Here is a 24,546-nt window from a genome sequence, read left to right as displayed (position 1 = left end):
CGTTAAACGATGATGATGATGATGATCTCTGAGATACATCATTAGTGATGTTTCTGGGGTCTTTTTTAACATTAGGCTCCCTCTCCAACTTGATCCAACTGGGGTGGATCAAACCCCTTCATGCATCTCACTAACAACAAACCACTGTCTTCTCTTTTTAAAGCAGCTGTCCCCAAACTTTTGAGATCATCAAGCCCCAAGCATGTACAAGAAAAAAAAAAAAGTAATAATAATAAGTAGAAGTGCAGTTTCCAGGCATTTACCAATCCCTTGAATAGTTCCATCGACCCCCAGGAATCAGTATTGACCACTTTGGAGACTCCTGCTTTAAAGCCACCTAGTGGACCTTCTCTGAAGCTTTGCTGATGGAATTTATGGCACTCTTTGCTGCAATAGAAACTCTAAGCACAATCAGAGCCTTGTAGAGTGACTTCCCCACAAAACCCCAGAGCTTGCTTCAATTGCTTTGCGATGTGCCAGCCCTCGTTTCTGCACTGCTCCACCAGCTCCTCGTATTAAGCAAGCTTTCTCTCACCAACTTCCTCCATTTGTTTTTCCCAGAGTAAAATCAGCTCCCATGTGGTCACTTGTTTGGTGGAATTTAAGAAGATCACTATTTCTGGATGGAGTGGTATTGGTACGACATGTGCTCTGAAGGCAGGAGAGTATTGTAGGTCGCTTGAAGCATTGTGTATTGTATGTAAAGAATAAAAGGTTTTGAATGGTACAACAATGCACTATAATACAGACAATGGGCTATAATAACTTGCAATTTAGTCTGATAATATTTTGGAATAAAATTCCTTCTTCAGATCCCTAGTGGTTGCGAACTTGGCCTGGCCCAGGCGTAGAGATAGGAGAGTATTGTAGTTTGCTTGAAGCATTGTATATTGTTTGTAAAGAATAAAAATGTTTTGAATGGTACAACAATGCACTATAATACAGACAATGTGCTATATACCTGTTGTAATTGAGTCATCCATAGTCTGATATATTTCGGAATATAAAAATTCCTTCTTCAGATATCCCTAGGAATTGATGGAGTCACTGCTGTAATCAGTTTTCCAATGGATTGTTGGAAAACCGATTATGGCACCGACTCCATCTAAGAATATCTGAAGAAGGAATTTTATTCCGAAATCTCATATCAGACTATGGATGACTAAATTACAACAGGTATATAGTCCATTGTCTGTATTATAGTGCATTGTTGTACCATTCAATGCTGTGAAGACTTTAACTGTTCAATGAGATCTATTGTCAGTTACCAATATTTGAGTTGAGAGTGAAACAATTTTAAGAGTTGTGGTGCCACGTAAAAAGCACTCCTTGGACTCTGTAAAGTGATTGGCATGAGGGAGGGCATCCAGCTGTAGACACCATGCCACAACAGGCAACTGGAGTCTGACCAGCTCCTGTGAAATTGTTCAACCTATGCCAGCATGGAAAACAGACATTAAATGACGATGATTTGGGAGAAGGCTGAAGGCTGCTATTTCTTGTAAGTCAAGTAACCGCATAGAGTAAACTTGGTTTCTCCTAGGGATGGAAGAATAAAAAACCCTATCGTTACCACTGTACACTGCAAGAGAACTGAGGAACACACACACGTGTGTGTGTGTGTGGAAAGTAGACTCAGTTGTTGATATTTTAGTGAGCTGGGATTCTCCTCAGTTTCCTTCAGGTGAGTGTAGTCTTTAGTTTTACTATATCATTAGTGGATTAGTCATTACTATAATCCTTATATTCTATCTAATTGGAGATATTTGAGAGAAAGTCGAAGACTGCTATTTCTTGCAAGGCCTTTACAGCCCTTAAACATTTGTTGGTTTGCGTGATGTTCCACAGATGAAGAATCCTTTTCTTATCATATTCCTGTTGAAATACATTGCCTTCCTTTGAAAATAATGAAGAATTTGATGAAATAATTGTGATTATTTAACTGGTAATAGAAATAATACATTTCGAAATCTCTCAGAGAGATTTATGCAGAAGCAGCACGATAAAGTGATAGTATGTTGTCAATTTAATGTGACAGTCCCATGAAAGGGAAGAATGCTACTGTTATTTAGCCCTAGGAAACACTGTTGGCTTTGCTGGGTGGAGGTGCTTATCTTCTCTTTGAATTCATAAAGGCACAGGAAATGTGTCAAGTCCAACAGGAAATGGTGTTTCCTAGGGCTAAATAACAGTAGCATTCTTCCCTTTCATGGGACTGTCACATTAAGTTAAATAACATACAATCACTTTATTTAACTGGTGTTAGGAAAAGTGAAATTGTGACCACATGATTGACCAGACTATTGGATGATGGTTATACATCACCAGTCAGAATGCATTTCACAAATGATGCTACCCCACTGGCTGGTTGAGTAGGCCAACATTCCCTCTGATCAGAAGGTTTGTCTGTCGCAGGGTGACACGTTTACAGCTGAGTGAACTGGAGCAAAGTGAAGTGTTTTGCTCAAGAACACAATACACTGCTGGTCTAGGAATTGAACTCCTGATCTCACGATAGTGAGTGCAATACCCCTAACCACTAGGCCACATGCCTTCACATGAAATTGTGATAGGAAGCTTTTATTTAGCTGGTTTTGAAAGAGGAAATTTGGATCATAAACCAAGGTCAGTCTGAGGTGGGTCAGTATCCAAAGCAAAGGCAGGTTGTAACAATTTGGCTGACTCTCTTTCATATTTCAATGATTTTGCAGGGAGCATCATTATCATTATTTACACTATACCATATGCCCATGGGCATATGGCGTAGTGGTTAAGAGCATGAGCTACTAACCCCAAGATTCCAAGTTCAATTCCAGGCAGTGATCTGAATAGTAATAATAATATTAACAACAACATCGAAAAATACCTTAGGAATGAGAACCCAGGTTTGAAATTTCCCCAAGACACTTGATGATGGCTGGAGGGTATATCAGTCGAAATGTTGTGTTAACAACAAACAAGATGAGGACAAATATCCATCAAATGTAAATAATGTACATAATCCCTCATCTCTTAAATATAGAACTGTAAAATTCTGAGATTTAAATAATAATAATAATAATGAAATTATTGTGTCTGGTGCTCAGGTGCACCATAACTTATCAAAGGTGTGAGTACAGTACATAGAATTATGTAGAAAAGTCAGGAAAGTGAATAGTGTATTACATTCTAACAGTAATTTTAAGAAATCACAGTTAGAATGTAACGACCCCTCCACCACCACTACTACCTGCCACAAAAAAAAAATACTACAAGTTATCTTAAGATCATTTAAGAATTCACATGGATATGCAGGCCATTGTGTTGCTGGTATATATCATCACTTTAAGGCGGCAAGCTGGCAGAAACGTTAGCACACTGGGGCGAAATGCATAGCCGTATTTCGTCTGTGGTTACGTTCTGAGTTCAAATTCTGCCGAGGTCGACTTTGCGATTAAATAAGTACCAGTTACGCACTGGGGTCGATATAATCGACTTAATCCGTTTGTCCCCTCTATGTTTAGCCCCTTGTGGGTAGTAAAGAAATAGATATTTCGTCTGTCTTTACATTCAGAGTTCAAATTCTGCCGAGGTCAACTTTGCCTTTCATCTTTTCAGAGTCAATAAATTAAGTATCAGTTGCATACTGGGGTCAGTGTAATTGACTGGCCCTCTTCCCCCAAATTTCGGGCCTTGTCCCAAGAGTAGAAAAGCTATATGTCACCACATTTATGTATGTAACTGATACAAACGCATCTCAGTATACACATACAAGCATCTTGACATCTAACTGGTCCACAAACAAAATGGAAATCAGACACTGCAGGGAACATGTTGGACTACCGCCACCACAAAGAAGAAAATAATTATTGACCTTTAAGTTGGTTAATAATACATCAGTGTGTATGTAAAATAAGTAAACATACACAAGTGTTTCAGGCACAGGTGTGGCTGTGTGGTAAGAAGCTTGGTTCCCAAGTACATGGATCCGGGCTCAGTCCCACTGTGTGGCACCTTGGACAAGTGTCTTCTACTATAGCCTTGGGTCAACCTAAGTCTTGTGAGTGGATTTGGTAGACAGAAACTGAAAGAAGCCTGTATATATATATATCATCATCATCAACATCATCGTTTAACATCCGTTTTCCATGCTAGCATGGGTTGGACGGTTCGACCTGGGTCTGGGAAGCCAGGACGCTGCACCAGGCTCCAGTCTTGATCTGGCAGTGTTTCTACAGCTGGATACCCTTCCTAACGCCAACCACTCCAAGAGTGTAATGAGTGCTTTTTACGTGCCAGGGGAGGCTGGCATCGGCCATGATCCGTTGATGCTTTTTACGTGCCACCAACACGGAAGCCAGTCAAGGCGGCGCTGGCATCAGCCACATACGGATGGGGCTTTTTAGGTGCCAGGGTAGGCTGGCAACGGTCACGATCGATATATATATTTATGTGTCTGTGTTTGCCCCCCCTCCCATCACTTGACAACCAATGTTGGTGTGTTTATGTCCCTGTAACCTAGAGGTTTGGCAAAAAGAGACCAATAGAATAAGTACTAGGCTTACAAACAATAAGTCCCAGAGTTGATTTCTTCTTCGACTAAAACCCTTTAAGGCAGTGCTCCAGCATGGTCACAGCGAAACGACTGAAACCCATAAAAGGATTTGTGTTTTGTGCCTGCGTGGTGGGCAAGGGTGGGCTTAATGAGAAGTGAAATGCATTCCATAATCCTTGAAATCTGATCTGTACCATCTGAGGAAGCAAGTAAAGCCATTAGGTATACCTAAACAGACAGGCAACGACACCCCTCCTCACACACACACAAAGTTGATTCAAGGAAACAAAGGCACTGACATCATTGTCGTCATCACCATCCTTTAACCCTTTTGTTACTGTATATATTTTGAGATGCTCTGTGTTTCTTTCAATTCATTTTAAATATAACAAAGAATTTAGTAAAATAACTTAGTTATCATTAAGCTAGTGTTAGGAACATAAATTGTGACTAAGGTTTGGTGGAAGATTTTAATTCAAAACTGATGAAGACAAGACATTTGTACACAGAGCCAGAGGCAGTTTCTCTTTTGCCAAACCACTAAGTTATAGGGACGTAAACACACCAACACCGGTTGTCAAGTGGTGATGGAGGGAAACACACACACAGATATATGTGTGTATATATATATATATATATATATATAATATATATATATATATATATATATATACCGGAGTAAACACATAAATGTGAAACAAGGTGGAAAAAAGAGTACTCAAATACCAGTGGTAGAGTAATATGCTTTATTTAAAGCAGCAGAAAATTCAACAAAACAAGGCATTGACCACATTTGGATGGGGCTTTTTTATGTGCCATTGGCACAGGAGCCAGTCAGGGGACACTGGCCACAGCTATGATGTTGGTTTTACCTGAATCAACAGGTCTTCTCAAGCATATCATATCGCCTGATGTGCATATATATATATACATACACACACACACATACATATATATATATATATAATACAGTGGATGAATTAATTGCACCACAATTTTTAACATTTATGTATTAGTCTTGTTGGGTACCTCTCTAGCAGTATATTGGATATATGTTATCCCATGGAGGGTTGAATTTACAACCCCTATCTCATTTTATATATATATATATATATTATATATATATATATATATATGTATGTGTGTGTGTATGTATATATATATATATATGCACATCAGGCGATATGATATGCTTGAGAAGACCTGTTGATTCAAGTAAAACCAACATCATAGCTGTGGCCAGTGTCCCCTGACTGGCTCCTGTGCCAATGGCACATAAAAAAGCCCCATCCAAATGTGGTCAATGCCAGGTCTGCCTGACTGACTCCTGTGCCGATGGCATGTAGAAAGAACCATCCAAACGTGGCCGATGCCAGTACCCCACTGTCTGGCCCCCATGCTGGTGGCACGTAAAAAGCACTATTTGAACGTGGTTGACGCCAGACCCGCCTGACTGGCTCCTGTGCCAGTGGAATGTAAAAACCGCCCACTACACTCTTGGAGTGGTTGGCGTTAGGAAGGGCATCCAACTGTAGAAACATTGCCAGATCAGATCAGAGCCTAGTGCAGCTACTGGCTTTCCAGACCTCAGTCAAATTGTCCAGTCCATGCCAGCATGGAAAACAGACGTTAAATGATAATGATGATGATGATATATATATATATATATAGGATGCCACACTTGGTTGGCAATTATATGTTATGGTTCTGTATGCTTCTGATTATATCTTGCACAGATTTAATATAGCTTATTTCCCCTTTTTTGAGGTCAGCAACAGTTTGTCACTAGAAAAAGCATAGAGTATTTTGCAAGTGGAATGCATTTTCATCACAAGCTGATGATTAACACACACTGAGGACGGGTAGCCACCCAGAAACTCGAGTCTGTGTGTATCACTTCAAGGCTAGAGATGGGAGCGATGAATTCCCCTCGCAAATACTAATCGAATACAGAACATATGTCGTTAGCCAGCTGGAAGAGATGTGTTCCTGGGTCTATAAACATCAGTAGCACTCTCCTTTATAAGACGCCACACTGCATTGGCAATTATATATTACTATATATACATATATATATATATATATATATATATATATACTCTTTTACTTGTTTCAGTCATTTGACTGTGGCCATGCTGGAGCACTGCCTTTAGTCGAACAAATCGACCCCAGGACTTATTCTTTGTCGGCCTAGTACTTATTCTATTGGTCTCCTTTGCCGAACCGCTAAGTTATGGGGACGTAAACACACCAGCATCAAGTGATGTTGGGGGAACAAACACAGACACACAAACATATACACACACGTACATATATGTATATATATACACGACAGGCTTCTTTCAGTTTTCGTCTACCAAATCCACTCACAAGGCTCTGATCGGCCCGAGGCTACATTAGAAGACACTTGCCCAAGGTGCCACGCAGTGGTTGGTAAGCAAGCTACTTACCACACAGCCACTCCTACGCCTATATATATATATTTGTGGCACCTTGGGCAAGTATCTTCTAATGTAGCCTCAGGCCGACCAAAGCCTTGTGAGTGGTTTCTGCACTGGCAAAATAAATTAATTTAAATTAAATTACCTCAATGTCTTCAGCTCAGATTGCAATACGGGTAGTTGGGGTTATCTCTTCTTGGTAACACATGCTGAAGATGTTGAGGTAATTTAACTTAATTTAATTTATTTATTTATTATTTTGCCAGTACGGAAATCGGTCCACGTGAGTCGTTATACTTAAGTGTACGTTAAGAGATTTTATTAACCTAATCTGCTTTCGGCTGATTTCCGTAGTTACCATCAGTGTATTTTTGGTGATTTAAATAAGAGTTTTGACTGTTATTTCCAGCAAGGAGACATACTTAGTACGTCCTTTGATGAATTTTAATTTTAATCCCTCAGCTATTTAATGTTCTTCTTTGGCCTGCGATCGCCTATATTATTAATTCTGCTATTTCATTTTTTAAAATAGTCATTCCAGATGATAACAAAATCAATAATATCTTAGCAAAGTAATTTCCCAGAATTTATATTTTTTCTCGCGAATTGTTTGCCCTCTTTTACTTGTTTCAGTCATTTGACTGTGGCCATGATGGAGCACTGCCTTTAGTTGAGCAACTCGACCCCAGGACTTATATTCTTTGTAAGCCTAGTACTTATTCTATTGGTTTCTTTTGCCGAACCGCTAAGTTACGGGGCGTAAACACACCAGCATTGGTTGTCAAGTGATGTTGGGAGGAGGGTCAAACACAGACACACAAACAAATCCACTCATAAGGCTTTGGTCAGCCCGAGGCTATAGTAGAAGACACTTGCCCAAGGTGCCATGCAGTGGGACTGAACCCGGAACCATGTGGTTGGTAAGCAAGCTTCTTACCACACAGCCACTCTTGCCCCTGTGTGTATATATATATATATATATATATATATACACACGACTGGTTTCTTTCAGTTTCCATCAACTAAATCCACTCACAAGGCTTTGGTCAGCCTGTGGCAGTAGTACAACACACTTTCTCGAGTTACCTTTCAATGGGATTGAACCTATGATCTTCTCAATTACACACCCACTCCTGCATATTTTTATTGTTATAAACTCACAGCTTGTAATCTTATGTGATATCATATTCCACAGATTGACTAAAAAAACCCAACTTTATTGTAAATAATCATTATTTGGGTCTTCAATGGTATAATTCAATCTCGACTGACTTTGCTAGTTTTCCTGTTGTTTCCTCCACCCTCTCCTCCTACATCCACTGTCAGTCACATGATCAATCTTGCAAGCTGACACTAGTGACATCTGCTGGCAATAACTTTGTTTAATCAATTAAGTTCATAAAAAGAATCCTAATTTCAGATTCAAGTTGAAGGCCAACAATTCTGAGGGCAAAGTTGATTACATCACCCCGAAAGTGCTCAACTGCAAAACATCTTTCATCAAGTCCAAAGGGATGAAAGGCAGAGTTGACCTTCGTGGAATTTGAACTTGGAATAGAAACAGCTGGAAGAAACGTTGCTCAGCATTTTATCCAACATTAATAATTCTGCCAGATTTACTTCTTTCTGAATCTGGAAAATTCACTGCAACACAAATTCATTGTATGGACAGTGACAAAGCGTATTATAGTAGCATTTTTTTTACATTATTTACATTTGATGGATATTTATCCTCATCTTGTTTGGTGTTAACACAACGTTTCGGCTGATATACCCTCCAGCCTTCATCAGGTGTCTTGGGGTAATTTTGAACCTGAGTTCTCATTCCTAAGGTATTTTTCGATGTTATTATTATTATTATTATTATTCAGGTCACTGCCTGGAATCGAACTCGGACCTGAATAATAATAATAATAATAATAATAATAATAATAATAATAATAACAACAACAACAACATCGAAAAATACCTTAGGAATGAGAACCCAGGTTCAAAATTTCTCCAAGACACCTGATGATGGCTGGAGAGTATATCAGCCGGAACATTGTGTTAACAACAAACAAGATGAGGACAAATATCCGTCAAATGTAAATAATGTAAATAATTCCTCATCTCTTAAATATAGAACAGCATTTTTTAAAATAAAATATAAATGAATGATAAAATTTCTTTAAATAAGCATTAAATAGGCAAGTTTTTATTCAATGTCAAACATTAAGAAAACGTGATGAAGCTATTTATGGCGAATTTTCCTATGGCAAAAATGTTCACAGCAAAATTTCCTATAACCACTGCCATAATAATTCTTTCAGTAATAGGCATGAGGCTGGAAATTTTGAGGTGTCTAGATGATTACATTGACCCCAGTATTCAACTGGTATTTTATCAACTCTGAAAGAATGAAAGGTAAAGTTGGCTTCAGTGGGGTTCAAAACTGGAAGAGACATTAAGAATGGCATCCTGCCACGGAGACCATGCCAAAGCTTGCACTGGTACAGGAGATCATCCTGTGGCACAAGGGATTTTTCCAAACCATTCAACCCTTACCTGCAATCTTTGGCAGCTCCTGTTGTCTGTTTTTGCCTGGTTTTTATGGCTTGCAGCCCTTCCTAATGCCAACCACTTCACAGAGTGTCTGCTGGGTGCTTTTTATGTGACACCATCACCTGTTTAGTTATAGATTATTGGAGATCGTAACGTCTGATACAGCCGTTGCATATTGATCTTGGTAATCCCTTGTATGTCAGTTTTACTGCTGGAATAATGTCAGCCTCCACCCACCCCATCATCATCATTTAACGTCTGCCTTCCATGCTGGCATGGGTCGGATGATTTGACAGGAGCTGGCCACGAAGAAGCCTATGCCAGACTTCTGTAACTGTTTTGGCAGGATTTTTACAACTGGATGCCCTTCCAAACAACAACCACTTTACAGTGTGGACTGGGTGCTTTTTATGTGGCACCTGCACTGACAGGGTCACCAGATAACTTGCATGACACAAAAAAATCTTTCGTGAGGGGAGGGGGGCATCGGAGGAGGAGGAGATCTTATTCATATTGCTTTGAATTAATCCTGAACTATCTTGTAGCATCAAAAATGTGTTCATGTATGTTTATTAGAATAACATTGTAGGGTAGGTGTGAGAGGCTGGATCTGGCCAGTTTGAACATAAAACAGGTAGAGTACTTTGGCCCAACATAGTGGGTTTAAAATGCTAAAGGAAAAATATACACACATCAATCCCATCATCATTTGTTGCAAGACACAAAGCAAATCCAATGCGAACTTGTCTGATTCCTTAAAAGCAGCTAAAATTTTGGATTTTCAGTTTAACGAAAAATACTCCCTTAAAGAAATATGATTTCTTGGTCACATTGTAAAGAAAGAGAACATTGATTGGCTCTGATGCAAAAGGCCATGCTAGGAATATCATTAAGAGAATGATATTCAGAATGAGATAATAATTAGGGAATGGAGTGGAGTAAACAATGTGATCGCAGAGTAGCAAAAGCATAAGTTCTGCTGAGCCAGACATGATGCAAGGTTCACATACAACAGGTGGAGCCATGCAGTTGTCAAATGGTATCCAAGAAATCAGAAAAGGCCTTCATAATGATCAGATGATGATTTGGTCAAGCAATTTGGATCAAGATGGAAAAGAAAGGCACAATTAAGACAGAATGGGAAGCACATTGTGATACTCAATTATAAAGAAATGGTACATTTACACCCAAGACCTCTTAGTTGGGAAGCAAGCTTCTTAATCAGTCACATTTACAGCTATAAGATCTCAGCCATGGCCGATGCCAGTGTCGCATTATTGGCCCATTTAAAAGTACCCTTCAATCATCGGGTACTACAATGTGCTTGAGAAGACCTGTTGAGTCAAGTGAAATTGAAATCGTAGTCGTGGCCAGTGCCGCCTGACTGGCACCCGTGCTGGTGGCACGTAATAAGCACCATTTGAGCGGAGGTCGATGCTAGTGCTGCCCGACTGGTTCTCCGTGCCGATGGTACATAAAAAGCACCCACTACACTCTCAGAGTGGTTGGTGTTAGGAAGAATATCCAGCTGTAGAAACCTTGCCAAATCAGACTGGAGCCTGGTGCAGTCTCCTGGTTTGCCAGTCGTCAGTCAAACCATCCAACCCATGCCAGCATAGAAAGCGGATGTTAAATGATGATAATGATGAATATAGGAGGAACATTACTTACCTGGAACTTTACTTTAAAATGATTTTACTTTATCATGGTTAGAAAATCTATAACTAAACAGGTGATGGTGTCACATAAAAAGCACCCAGTACACTCTGTAAAGTGGTTGGCATTAGGAAGGGCTGCAAGCCGTAAAAACCAGGCAAAAACAGACAACAGGAGCTGCCATTATTTGTTTCCAAGATAGTTCTTCCTTCACACTTTAATCTCTTGTCTCTTAGCCTAAATCTACACCTCTACTAACTGTAGCCGCAGTCAAAGGCAACCTTTATCTTGAAAGGTGCATGGTGACCTCACAAGCACTGGTGTCAGGAAAAAAAATGTGACCAGTCCACTCTGTAAAGTGGTTGGCATTAGGCTGGGCATCCATCTGTGGAAACCATGTCAAAATGGACATTGGAGTAGAATCCAATCATTTGATCTTTTGGATCCTGTCAAACCATCCAATCCATAAGAGCATGGAAGATGATGATGATGATGATGATAGTTCAAAGACTGTGAAGTTGAGACCAGAAATTATAAGCTGATACCTTGAGCCAAAGAAAAAGACATTAAGAGACTCTGTGGATGGAGACCCTTGGAGGCCAGTTATTTTGTGTGTGGTGTGTGGAGAGAGCTTCAAGTGATTATTGTAACATTAACAATGAAAGTTTATTAAAACAAGGTGTCAGGTATTAAAATTTTATTACATTACAAAATAATTCTGATATGCAGGTAATTTTTTTAAAAATAGTTTTATTCCGAAATGTAGTTCCATATTTTACACCAAAGTCAACTATTAACAAATAGAGGGTCTGGGCCACATACACACATCTATTACACACACACAGTTCCTATTTCGTTCCACTTTTCCAATCATTCATCTGATTCATGGATTCAAACCACACTCTTTCAGGTTTTTTCTTTTTTTTTTTTTTTGTATTTTAAAAATTTCTACAAACAGTGATTGACTTCAAATATATTTGAACAATCAAAGAAACCATAAAACTATACAATGTTGTCCACAGATTACAGACCATGGACCATACAAAATCGGAATCCCTCACATGATAAATTTAACCGCTTCAAATTTTTTTATCACCAAAATTTGTATTTTTTCATTTTTATTAGAAGAGAAAGTTGAACGACAGACATTTGGAAAATATCCTTCTCTTCCTAAAAAAAAAAAAAGCCTACCATATTAATTCATATTAAACATAATTAAAAGACCAACTTTTGATTAAGTAATCAATGTGTTGAATGATGGGGAAACATGTAACAAACTGTAGCAAAGGCCCCTCCCCGCAAAATGAACAATCCTCTTCAAAGTACGTGCATACATATATCTGTATAACATTCTCTATCTTAGTTGCCCACGTTCATTCTTATCTTCGTTGATCCTAACTTAGAGAATGAGATGTGTTCCATTCTGCTATACACACACACACATATATATATATATATATACATACATACATATATATATACATACATAAATACACACACATAAATAAATATATATATATATATACACACATACACACGTGTGTCTATATATATACACAAACACACACATAATACATGTATATGTATAATGTACATATATACATATTTGCATATATATATATATATAGTTACTTTATTAACACTGCAGATGCAGTTTGGTGCTAAGGAGAAGCACGACTGATGCAGCTTCCTCATAAGGCAACTGCAAGAGATGTGTTTAGCCAAAACTAAACTGCTGTACTTGATATTTGTTGACATGGAAAAGTGTTTGATAGGGTCCCTCACTCCCTCATCTGCTGGTTGCTGTGGAAGCTAGTGGTAGATGAGTGGATGGTGAGAGCCATCCAAGCCTTGTACAGGGGTGCTGGAAGTAAGGTGGCAGATAAGAATTCACCAAGACTTGGTTCTCAGACCCCTCTTGCTTATTGTAGTTCTCCAGGCTATAACAGTAACAGAGGAATTTAAAACCCACAGGAGCTTGCTGAATCTATAGTAGAATTAGAGAAGAAATTCCAGATGTAGAACCAAGGCCTAGAATCAAAGGGCTTTAGACACTAAGATTATTAACTCTAAGCTAGAGTTAATCTAGCAAAGACCAAAGTACTAGTGAGCAGGAAAGCAGACAAATCTCTAATCCCTTCAGTGAAATATCTCTGCTTGATATGGAGAAAAGATGAAGGTAGAAATTCCATACTGTATACCCTGTGAAGGCTATGGACACATAAGAGGTGCAGGAAAAATAAACACCAACAATACACAGGAAATAGATTTCCCCTAATGCCCAGAGGTATCCTTGGAGGTAGTAGATAGTTTCTGTTACCTAGGTGACCAAATTAACTATGGAGGAGGATGCTCTGAAATCATAGTTGCTCAAATAAAAACCAGCTGGGAAAAGTTGTCCTTTGTTGGTAACAAAATGTTCCTTACAGTTCAATATTTAAGAGATGAGGAATTATGTACATAATTTACATTTGACAGATATTGTCCTCATCTTGTTTGTTGTTAACACAACGTTTCGGCTGATATACCCTCCAGCCTTCATCAGGTGTCTTGGGGAAATTTTGAACCAGGGTTCTCATTCCTAAGGTATTTTTCAATGTTATTATTATCATTATTATTATCATCATTACTATCATTATTATTCAAGTCACTGCCTGGAATCGAACTTGGAATCTTGGCGTAGTGTTTAAGAGCACAGGCTACTAACTCCAGGATTCCAAGTTCAATTCCAGGCAGTGAGCTAAATAATAATGACATCGAAAAATACCTTAGGAATGAGAACCTAGGTTTGAAATTTCCCCAAGATACCTGATGAAAGCTGGAGGGTATATCAGCCGAAACATTGTGTTAACAACAAACAAGATGAGGACAAATATCCATCAAATGTAAATAATGTAAAAATGTTTCTTCCTCAGAGTCAAAAGCAGATTGTATGACACTTGAGTTTGAACAGCTCTGCTACATGGTAGTGAAACATGAGATGTAACTTCAGAGGACATGTGAAGGCTTAAAAGAAATGAAGCCAGCATGCACTATGTCAGTGAAGATGTATAATGAAGTGTAAATGTGATGAGAAAAAAAAAATTCGGTATAACAGGCATCAAACGTATTATGTTTACGTGATGCATGTGGATGAAGGCAGCAGCATGAAGAAATGCCAATTGCTGAATTTGGAGAGAACTTGTGGAAGAGCAAGACCCAGGAGGAGGATGTAGGATGAAGGGGTGAAAGAAGATCATCAGATGACAAAGGACAGAGGTGATCGGCATTTGGCTGTGCCTGAGATGAACTCATCCAGGTAAATAAAATCGGGACTATAAATGTGTGTCATTTATGTTCATGATATCATAAAGCTAGGCTAACAATCTGGCCAGTGCCATGCCCTCAATACTAGGCCCCACCTCTACTTGAGGGGTTTTGTCTTGTAAGAACTTGGTGAGCCTGTCGGTGCTGGTGCCATGTAAAAAGCACCCAGTCCAATATATAAAGTGGTTGGCATTAGGAAGGGCCTCCAGCTGTGGAAACCATGCCAAGACAGACCTCACTGGTGTTGGTGCCATTTAGAAAGTACCCAGTCCAATCTATAAAGTGGTTGGCATTAGGAAGGGCCTCCAGCTACAGAAACCATGCCAGAACAGGCTATGGAACCTGGTGCAGCTCTCAGCCTTACCAGTTCCTATGGAACCATCCAACCCATGCCAGCAGGGAAAACAGATGATGATGATAATTTTTAGTCATGTTGAGAAAGAGGGGGAACTATGAGGTATTCTAGATAAATGAAAGATAATTTATATATCACATTCACCATCGTCGTTTAATGTCATCCTTCCACACTGGCATGGAATGGACGGTTTCTTTATAATTCATTTACTTGTTTCAGTCAGACTGTGGCCATGCTGGGGCATCGCCTTGAAGCATTTTATTCAGACATATCAACCCCAGTACTTACTTTTTTTAAAGCCTGGTAATCATTCTACTGGTCTCTCTTGCTAAACTGCTAGGTCACAGGGATGTAAACAAACCAACACCAGTTGTCAAATGGTAGAAGGGGCAGACACAGACACAAAGATGTAAACATACACACACACACAATAGGCTTCTTTCAGTTTCCATCAACCAAATCCACTCACAAAGCTTTGGTTAGCCCACAGTGCCACACAGTGGGACTGAACCTGGAATCAAGTGTTTGGGAGATAAACTTTTTACCACAGAGCCATATCTGCACCTATATATATATATATATATTCCCTTCTTTCCTGAGCGTCTAATAATACTTTAATTGTTCCACGTCCTCGCGTTGCTGTGTTTTTTTTCTGTGTTTTCTTGTTTGGATTAACTATATATATATACACATGTACGCACATACACACACATATACGCACATACATATATACCCACACACATGCACACACACACACACATACGCACATGCATGCATGCATGCATGCATGCACACGCGCACACCTACACGCATACACACACACGCACGTACACATACATACACACACGCATACATACACCCATACACATACATGCATCCTACACACACTAACTCACACACCTGTATGTACGCGCACACACATGCACATACACACACTTCCCCACACCCACACGTACATACATACACACTCACACACATACACACACACACACGGACATACATCTATGCACACACATACATACACACATACATTCATCGGACACACTGCCACCCGGACATACACACAGACACACTCACACATCCACACACATACATACTTACGCACATACTCGCAGGCGCGCGCACGCACGCGCTTGCGCCGGTTCACGCACGCATACGCTCCGCAGGCACCTCGCTCTTGGAACCGACAAGACCTCCCGCCCGTTCCTGGGACCGTCGCGTGTCGTTGGGTTTTCCCACGCCCGCCTCCGCGGGACCACTCTTCCATCTTCCCCTCAGCTGGAGTCCTTTTTCCTTAACCCCCCCCCTTTTTCGTTACACACACGCGCACACATATACACACATTGCTTAAATATATACATTACTCTTACACACATTCAATCTACTCGCCATTTATACCACCACGACACTGGACACACACACACACTACTACTCAACACACGCTGGCACGCTACATACGCCCCCACCCCTTCCCCTCCCTCCCTTCCTCCTTCCTTCTTTTTCTTACTACTGACCTTTGTCTGCTAAGCTGACCACTGACTCGCCCTACCTCACACGCCTACACACAGACGCACACACTAACACACACATATTTTTTTGTTTTTTCATCTCGCCTCACACACACACATACACACACGCACACACTCACACATACACACACATCTGTTGCGTCTTTTTTCTCTTTCCCTGTTGCCCGCTCTGGGATCTTTCTTTCCTCTCTCTTCCTTCTTTATGTTTCCGACGAAGAGCTCCGCTCGAAACGTCATACCTCCCTGCTTCCATTTCCTGAGCGCCTATTAATAATAATACTGTAATTGTTCCATTGTTGTTGTTTTTTTGTTTCCCGTTTGGATTAAAATTATATATATATATACATACACACACACACGAAGTTGTCAAGTTGGCATAAATGCTGGGATCATGTGAGACGATGTATCACCTAATTGAGGAGAGATTTTTAATAGAGCTAATTATTTTTATCGCATGTAATTGTTGTCAATTAATAATAAATGAAGTCTTTGCCTTTTCATTTTCTTCTTCCAGAAGTTTCATTATGAAAAAAAAAAACATTTAAAAAATGTCTTCCCATCATGCAATGGCCACTGAAAAAGTCTTCCCACCATACAATATCCCCATGAACACATTATTTTTCTGTTTTAATAAATAAAAAAAATGCCTTTGTGTTTGTTGTTAACAACTGATTGTCATTGTCATCGGTTTACTGGGTCACAATTGCGTATTTGCTGTACATATAGACAGAACAAATGACTAAAGTAGCTCCCGTTACAAACTGTATGGTTAGCTGGAAGTCAAAGAAATATATGGAAACAATGCATGATATAATGATAGCTGCTGATGTAGCGAAGCCTTTTAAAATATTGTCAGCGTATTTCACTACTACGGCTACTAAAAGACCACCAAATGACTGTAAACAAATTGCTAACCACACAACCCAGTCGTAACCAAAGAAGAATCCTTTCTCTTTCACTTGGAATCCGTCTTTTATTTCCATTGTGATTAATCCAATGATGGTTCCTAGAAAGCCAAGTTGAACATTGCGAAGCCATAAATTTGGTTTGGTTCCTTTGAGGATTTTTTCAAAGTAGACTCCAGCAAAACCAGACATTATACAGGAGATGATTACAGCAATGAGCCCTTTTAGGGGTTGCTGTTGTGTTGTCGAATCAGCAGACTTTGTAGATGATGCCGGTTGGAGTTGCACGAATGAGACCCCCATGAACAAGATGACCAGTGAGGCCCATTGCATACGACTAAGTTTTTTGTTCAACATAAATACCGAGAACATGGCTGTGGTCAGTATTTTTAGTTGGTATGTGACCTGAAAGAGATTTAGAAAGAAAAACATTTAGAGATGAATGGAGACAGTGACATTTAACCCCTTTTCATACCAACCCACCTGAGACCACCAACTCTGATTCGATGACACTTCTTGGAAACAATGCTCGTCTGTTTCCAAACAAGTTTAAGATTTTCCCCAGGCCAGACATGTTTTTGCAGAGTATTGGAAATGAATGACATTCGTTTACAACAATCACACAACGACAATACAAGGGGACGGACAGACATACACACACACACACGTGTATACATATCACAGTCACTGTATTGACCAGACTATCAGGTGTTATACACTGCTGATCACAATGTGCTTCCTTGCATTGTTTTAGTTTTTGTAGATCAAACTGGAGCCTGGCACAGCGTCCTGACTTCCCAGACCACGGTCGAACCGTCCAACCCATGCTAGCATGAAAACGGATGTTAAACAATGATAATGATGATGATCACTCTGCTGGCTCGGCAGGCAGACCAACATTCTGCTGGAACAGAACAACAGTCTGTTACAGGGTTAACCAGCGAGTGCCTTGCTCAAGGACACAACGGCTGCTGGGAATCAAACTCAAAGCCTTACAATTTCAAGCTGAATCCCCTAACCCATAAGCCATAGAGAATCCCCTAACCCCTTCACATAGAGATTTATTTAATTACAAATGGTTCTATGTAAAAAGCACCGGGACCACTCTGTAAAGTGGTTGGTGTTGTTAGGAAGGGCGTCCAGCCATAGAAACCAGGCCAAAACAGACAAATGGAGCCTGGTCTAGGTTTCCAGCTTGCCATTTCCTCTCCAACCGTCCAACCCATGCCAGCATGGAAAACAGACGTTGAATGAGGATGATTTATTTAATTACAAAATTACTGTCAATTATTAGCATTCATGCATTCCAGTATACTCAGTTACCAATAAATTGGCTACTTTCATTTTTATCAGATCATTCTGGTTTCTCAGAAAACACTGAAGCTACAAAGGTTAACATTTTCAACACTGATTAACAGAACAAAAGAACAAAAAACGATTTTTGATTTTCCAAACTTGGTTTTCATTTTCAGTAAGTAACATGTCTCATCTCCATTCGCTATTTGCTGGGCAAGCTTCATAGCATGCAACAAGCAAAATTATTTCCCCATGAACTGAAATGCATGGAACCGTGGCTATATTTTCCTGACAATGTAATTATAATCAGAGAAAAAGAAATACGTGAAGTCCCAGTTGAGAATTTATGTAGTTTGGCAGTTTTGTTTGCTTCCATTGATTGGCACTAAAGTGTTGTTATGTTAAAAGATTAAAAAGTGAAGACGTGGTACATAGACTTTCAACAACTTACTTACAAATATATATATATATATATACAGAGATTGGACAAAATAATGGAAACACCTAGCATCATAATTTTGAAATATCTATAAAATCATCAAAAGCTTGTTTATTTTTATGTTTTTTGATTTATTATTAGTGTTCCTTAATATGTTTTGCTAAAATTGCTGTTTCTTTTCAGATATCATCAGAAAAAGGTAATTAAAATTCATTCAAATGACAGATCTATTGGATTTTCAAAGAGGTCAAATTGTTGGTGCTTTTATGGCGGGTGCTAGCATAACGAAAACAGCCAAAATGTTTGGTGTATCAAGAAGTACTGTCTTGAAAGTAATGACAGCCTTTGAGAAAGAGGGTAAAAACCTCCTTGTTGAAACAAAACTCCGGAAGAAAACCAAAACTTTAAGATAGGGACCGCTGGTCCTTTATTCGAATTGTTAGAAAGGCACACAAAAGTACAGCTCTCAAAATTACTGCAGAGCTTAATGACAACCTTGAGAATCCAGTTTCCAAAAAAACTGTTTGCTGGGAGTTGCACAAAACCGGATTTTATGGGAGGGCTGCAATCAGAAAACCACTACTTTCAAAAACAAATGTTGTAAAGTATTTAGAGTGGAATAAAAACCTATACAGTTGGTCCCTAGAGCAGTGGAAGAATGTTATTTTCTCAGACGAGTCATCCTTTACCTTATTTCCGACCACTGGCCAAGTATACGTGTGGAGACAGCGAAAAGAAGCATTTGACTCAGACTGCCTTCTTCCAACTGTTAAACATGGAGAAGGATCTGTGATGATCTGGGGGAAGGTTATATCTTGGAAATCTTTTGGCCCAATGGTTTCCCTTTGTGGCAGAATTAATAGTCAAGACTATTTAAGCATTTCAACTAATTAAATTCCTTTTATGGTTGTGGAACTGTTTCAGGTTGATAATGCACCAATTCACACAGCTAAAGTTGTTACTGAATGGCAGTTGTTACAGACTGGCTTGCCAGTCCTCAGTCAAACCATTGAACCCATGCCAGCATGGAAAACAGACATTAAATGATGATGATATATATATATATCTATTATGTCACGTCACAACAGATTTCTGGTCTAACGTCTTAAACCATGAATCACTCAACCATGACATTGTCATGATCACACTGATGCACACGTGTGTTTACACACAAACACACAAAGAGAAAGAAAAGACGCACTCAACACCAGAGCTGAAGACACCTCTGAAGGGGGGGGGGGCTGCATGTTGAAAGCGGTTGGGGAGTAGGGGCCAAAACCGGATGTGGTTCCTACTAATGATGTCTTTAGCCAGTGGATTCTATAAAGGAGCTGTTGAGGTAGCGAACCTCAAAATGTGGTAAGAATTCCTGGGTCAGCCAAAACCTTGTGAGTTAACAGAAACTGAAAGAAACCTGTTGTGTGTGTGTGTCTCCTTAGCCAGACTTTATGTGATAACTGTAAACAAATGTCATCAACATGAAAGTGATGTTCTTCATTTCCAACAGAAATGGAAACTGGTTGTAGAAATTATTTTGTTAAGGTTATTTCTACAGATAGCTGAGACCATACCCATGGCCTATGCCAGTGTTGAAGTACCCTTCAATCATTGGGCAATAAACTGTGCTTGTGAAGACCTGTTGAGGTAAGTAAAATTGTTGTGGCCAATGACAGTACCGCATGACTGGCTCCCATGCCGGTGGCATGTAAAAAGCACCATTCAAGCATGGTCAATGCCAGTGCCAGCTGACTGGTCCCATGCTGGTGGCATGTAAAAAACACCAACCAAGATACCTTAGGAATGAGAACCCAGGTTTGAAATTTCCCCAAGACACCTGATGAAGGCTGGAGGGGATATCAGCCGAAACGTTGTGTTAACAGCAAACAAGATGAGGACAAATATCCGTCAAATGTAAATAATGTAATTCCTCATTGCTTAAATATAGAACTGTAAAGCATGATTAATTCAAAACAATGCGAATAAATAAGAATTAATGTTTGACAAAGTAACCTGAATGTTAGCAAGTTAAGCATGTCTGCACCTCTAAAGGGGGAAAACACTTGCCCTCACCGGCCCATGTAGCCACATAACCAGCCTTGGCCAATGGAGGTTTCAGTATAAAATCTTTGGCATAATGATACGATGAGTTATAACAATATTTTAGAATGAGGAAGAGAAGGATTAAATAGTGGGGAGCAGGACACACAGACAAATTGCTATGTTTAAGAGAATTTTAAACTTTATAAACTGCCCAAGGGTTTGGTAATGGAAAAAAAATAAAAAATAAGTGTATAATTGTCTTCTTGTTAATAGAAGTAGGAGTAATGCAAAAATTTTTCTCATATTCTGGCGGGGCAGGGCCCTGAAAAGTGCCAAGCCATAAAGTCTAGTTTAAGCTTTTCGTTACCATATTTCTTCTTAATTATTCTACTGGGGACTGACAAGCCAGGAGGCCGCACCAGGCTCCAATCCGATCAGGGAAAGTTTCTAAAGCTGGATGCCCTTCCTAATGCCAACCACTCCGAGAATGTAGTGGGTGCTTTTTACATGCCACTGACATGGAGCAAGTTAGAGAGGTGGGAGCTGGCATTGATCATGTTTAGATGGAGCTTTTTACATTCCACTGGCACAGGGAGCCAGTCAGGCGGCACTAGCATTGGCCACAACTACAATTTCCATTTTTTATTTCAATTTGATTGAGATTCTGTGATAGATGAAAATCCATGAAGTAGAAACAGTACTGTACTGTAATTATTTTTTTATTATTTTTATAATTTGTATATATTTATTTTATTATTTTTATAAAACCTCTCCCCACACTCTTAAGAGTACCCATGTCTTCCCTTTTTTTTTGTGGGTGTGGAACATAGTGATGGGCAGTCGCTGGCACTGCCTTTTCTTCTGTCTAAGGAGGTTTTTATAAACTTCATGGCACTGTCGATTGCATTTCTGAATGGCAATGCATGAATCATCTGGGTGTGCCATTCTCTGAAGTTCTTCTGGCAGCCTACATCTACATACCTTCTCCCTACCTTAAGCATGTCAAGGAGTCTCACCTTTTCTGCTGTAGTAAACATCTTCCTCTGGCGCTTGGGTTCACTGCCAGAAGAAGCCTTAGAAGGTGCAGAACATTTGGGTGACATTGTAAGGCTTGAAAGAAATTCACAATTTTACACACAAATGCCAAACAACAACACACACTCGCCTCCTAATTCATGTTTTCCATACGGTATGTGCGATTCTTTGTTTACTCATCTCCGGTACTCTATGCATTTTCTTTTAATATATTTTAATTAATGTGTTATACAGAGCCGTACTGTACTCTACTTTTACCTCCGCCTTAGCAAAGATGGTGGTATTGTTTTCAGTCATGTTTGTTTGTTTGAGGACAAGATATCTCAAGAACCGCTGGATGGATTTGGATGAAACTTTCAGGGATGTTTGGCCTCGTGACCAGCATGAACTGATTAGATTTTGGGATCAGTCCAATACCAGACAAGGATTCTGGATTATTTTTCTGTTTCTTTTTTAATTTTTGAGAGCAGTCGGGTTCATTTTTATTATTCTCGTTTGTGAGAGCAGCCGAGTTTATTTCAGATATTCTCATTTTAAAAATCATTTTGGGCTAATCATTGAGAGGATGTTGGTCTTACCTTGGTGGAGGTTTGCACTCTTTGAGTGCTCTTGTTATTTATTAATTCATAGGGATGAAAATGCTTATTTTATCACAGAAATAACTAAAATCTAAAAAAAAATCTAAATACCTATTGGCTGCAGAAACCCACAATATACTGAGGATTGCATGATATAAATTTACATATATTAACCATAAAAATCTGTGATGTACTGAGGGCGCAATAGGTGAACTGTGATATGGTGAGGAATTACTGTAATATTAATTAATATTGAAATAATAAAGAAACCTTAAAATACTAATTACAAATAATTATGCAGCGAGAAAACAAAACATAACAGAAAACACTATTAATTAATGACTGATACTAAATTAATTAGTTTCTTAGTAAGTATGTGAGACAACTCCAAACTGGTTCCAGCTTTATTGTAACCTATCAGATAAGGATAGACTTTGTTTGTAGAAGTGAGGGTGGAACCATTCAAGAGCTGTTTGAGACTTACATCACTTGCAAATTAAATACCATCGCTTAGAAGTATGGCTGCTTGTAGTTTACATTCAGATGATTGTGGTGGTGATGGTGGTAGTGGTAGTGATAGTGGTAGTAGTAGTGGTGGTAGTAGTAGTAGTAGTGGTGATGGTAGTAGCAGTGGTTGTGGTAGTAGTAGCAGTAACAGTAGTGGTGGTGGTGTAATAATAGTAGTAGTAGTAGTGATGGTGGTGACAGTAAGGAGTGTTTGTAAAGGAGTTATTTTCTTTGACATGACTAAAACCTCAACCGTGAACACATTAAGACCAAACAAGAGCCTCATAACAGAATGTTCTGGGTGGCAGAGAGAGAGAGAGAGAAGGCCTTTGGTATGCTAGATATAATTGTTAAATCTCTCTGAAATCACTTGCCAGACATTCTTAGAAGGAAGTCACATCTGACAATGTATTCCTAGATACACATTATCTGATGGAAGTGGGTGGGTGGGTGGGTTGGTTGAAGTGAAAACAATCAAGAAATTAAAAGGAGGTTACAACGAAAACTGGTTGAGAAAGGAAAATAGGTCAAATATGGTGATAAATGTACATATACACACATATGTAAATACATGTATATATACACACACAAAAACATGCATAGATATACACACACACATATGCACACGCACATACATACATGCATAGATACACATATACACACATGCATAGATATACACATACATACACACATGCATAGATACACACACACACATATATATGGTGGGGGAGTATTTTATATGTTTCAGCCCTGACACGGTGGCCATGCTGGGGCACCGCCAATGAAGATGTGGGAAGACTTGAAAGAAATGAAGCCAGCATGCTCCACTGGATGGGTAATGTCAGTGTGCAGCTACAACAGAGTGTAAGTGATACAGTTTGATATTTAAGAGATGAGGAATTATGTACATTATTTACTTTATTTACATTTGACAGATATTTGTCCTCATTTTGTTTGTTGATTAGATCAACCCAGAATGTAAAGACAAGAAATACTGCTAAGCATTTCGCCCGGTGTGCTATATTTTCTACCAACTCGCTGCCTTATTTCTGAAATGGCATAACATGTTCTTTGGTCATTTAGCACCACATACATATGTGAAACAACTTTTTCAGCTTTAACCCTTATTAAAACAAAATATTGTTCAATGCTGAAAAATGTAGAAGACACTTTACGTCCAGCAGTATCAAATATTAATTACACCAAGGTTTAATTTGTTCTGCAGGAAAAAACTAGGAACATTCATCGCATTGGTTTTTACTTTGGTTTATTTTTGAAACTTGAAACAAATCTTAAAACTACTTTTATTTTGACAAATATTCGTTTATTCTTTTACTTGTTTTCAGTCATTTGACTGCGGCCATGTTGGAGCATTGCTTTT

General features: G+C 39.1%; 1 protein-coding gene across 9 annotated transcripts in view; it reads right to left on the bottom strand.

Annotated features, from left to right (window-relative positions):
* Positions 1-9,246: 9,246 nt before the first annotated feature.
* Positions 9,247-24,546, bottom strand: part of LOC115211585 (UDP-galactose translocator) — an 81,213-nt gene continuing 65,913 nt past the window's right edge. For 7 of the 9 annotated variants that reach the window (XM_036503774.1, XM_036503797.1, XM_036503795.1 and 4 more), the window contains one exon: positions 16,858-17,675. In XM_036503774.1, coding sequence (XP_036359667.1) covers positions 17,055-17,675 — 621 coding nt within the window. In that variant the 3' untranslated portion in view covers positions 16,858-17,054. Of the gene's footprint in view, positions 9,258-11,181; positions 11,186-11,905; positions 13,301-16,857; positions 17,676-24,546 lie in introns of those variants that run through there. The other 2 variants (XR_004999611.1, XM_036503785.1) reach the window with 2 other exon arrangements.

This window comes from Octopus sinensis, linkage group LG1, assembly GCF_006345805.1.
Source record: "Octopus sinensis linkage group LG1, ASM634580v1, whole genome shotgun sequence".
NCBI lineage: Eukaryota > Metazoa > Mollusca > Cephalopoda > Octopoda > Octopodidae > Octopus > Octopus sinensis.
The sequence above is the reverse complement of the archived record's forward strand: the minus strand, read 5'-3'. Positions and strand labels throughout refer to the sequence as shown.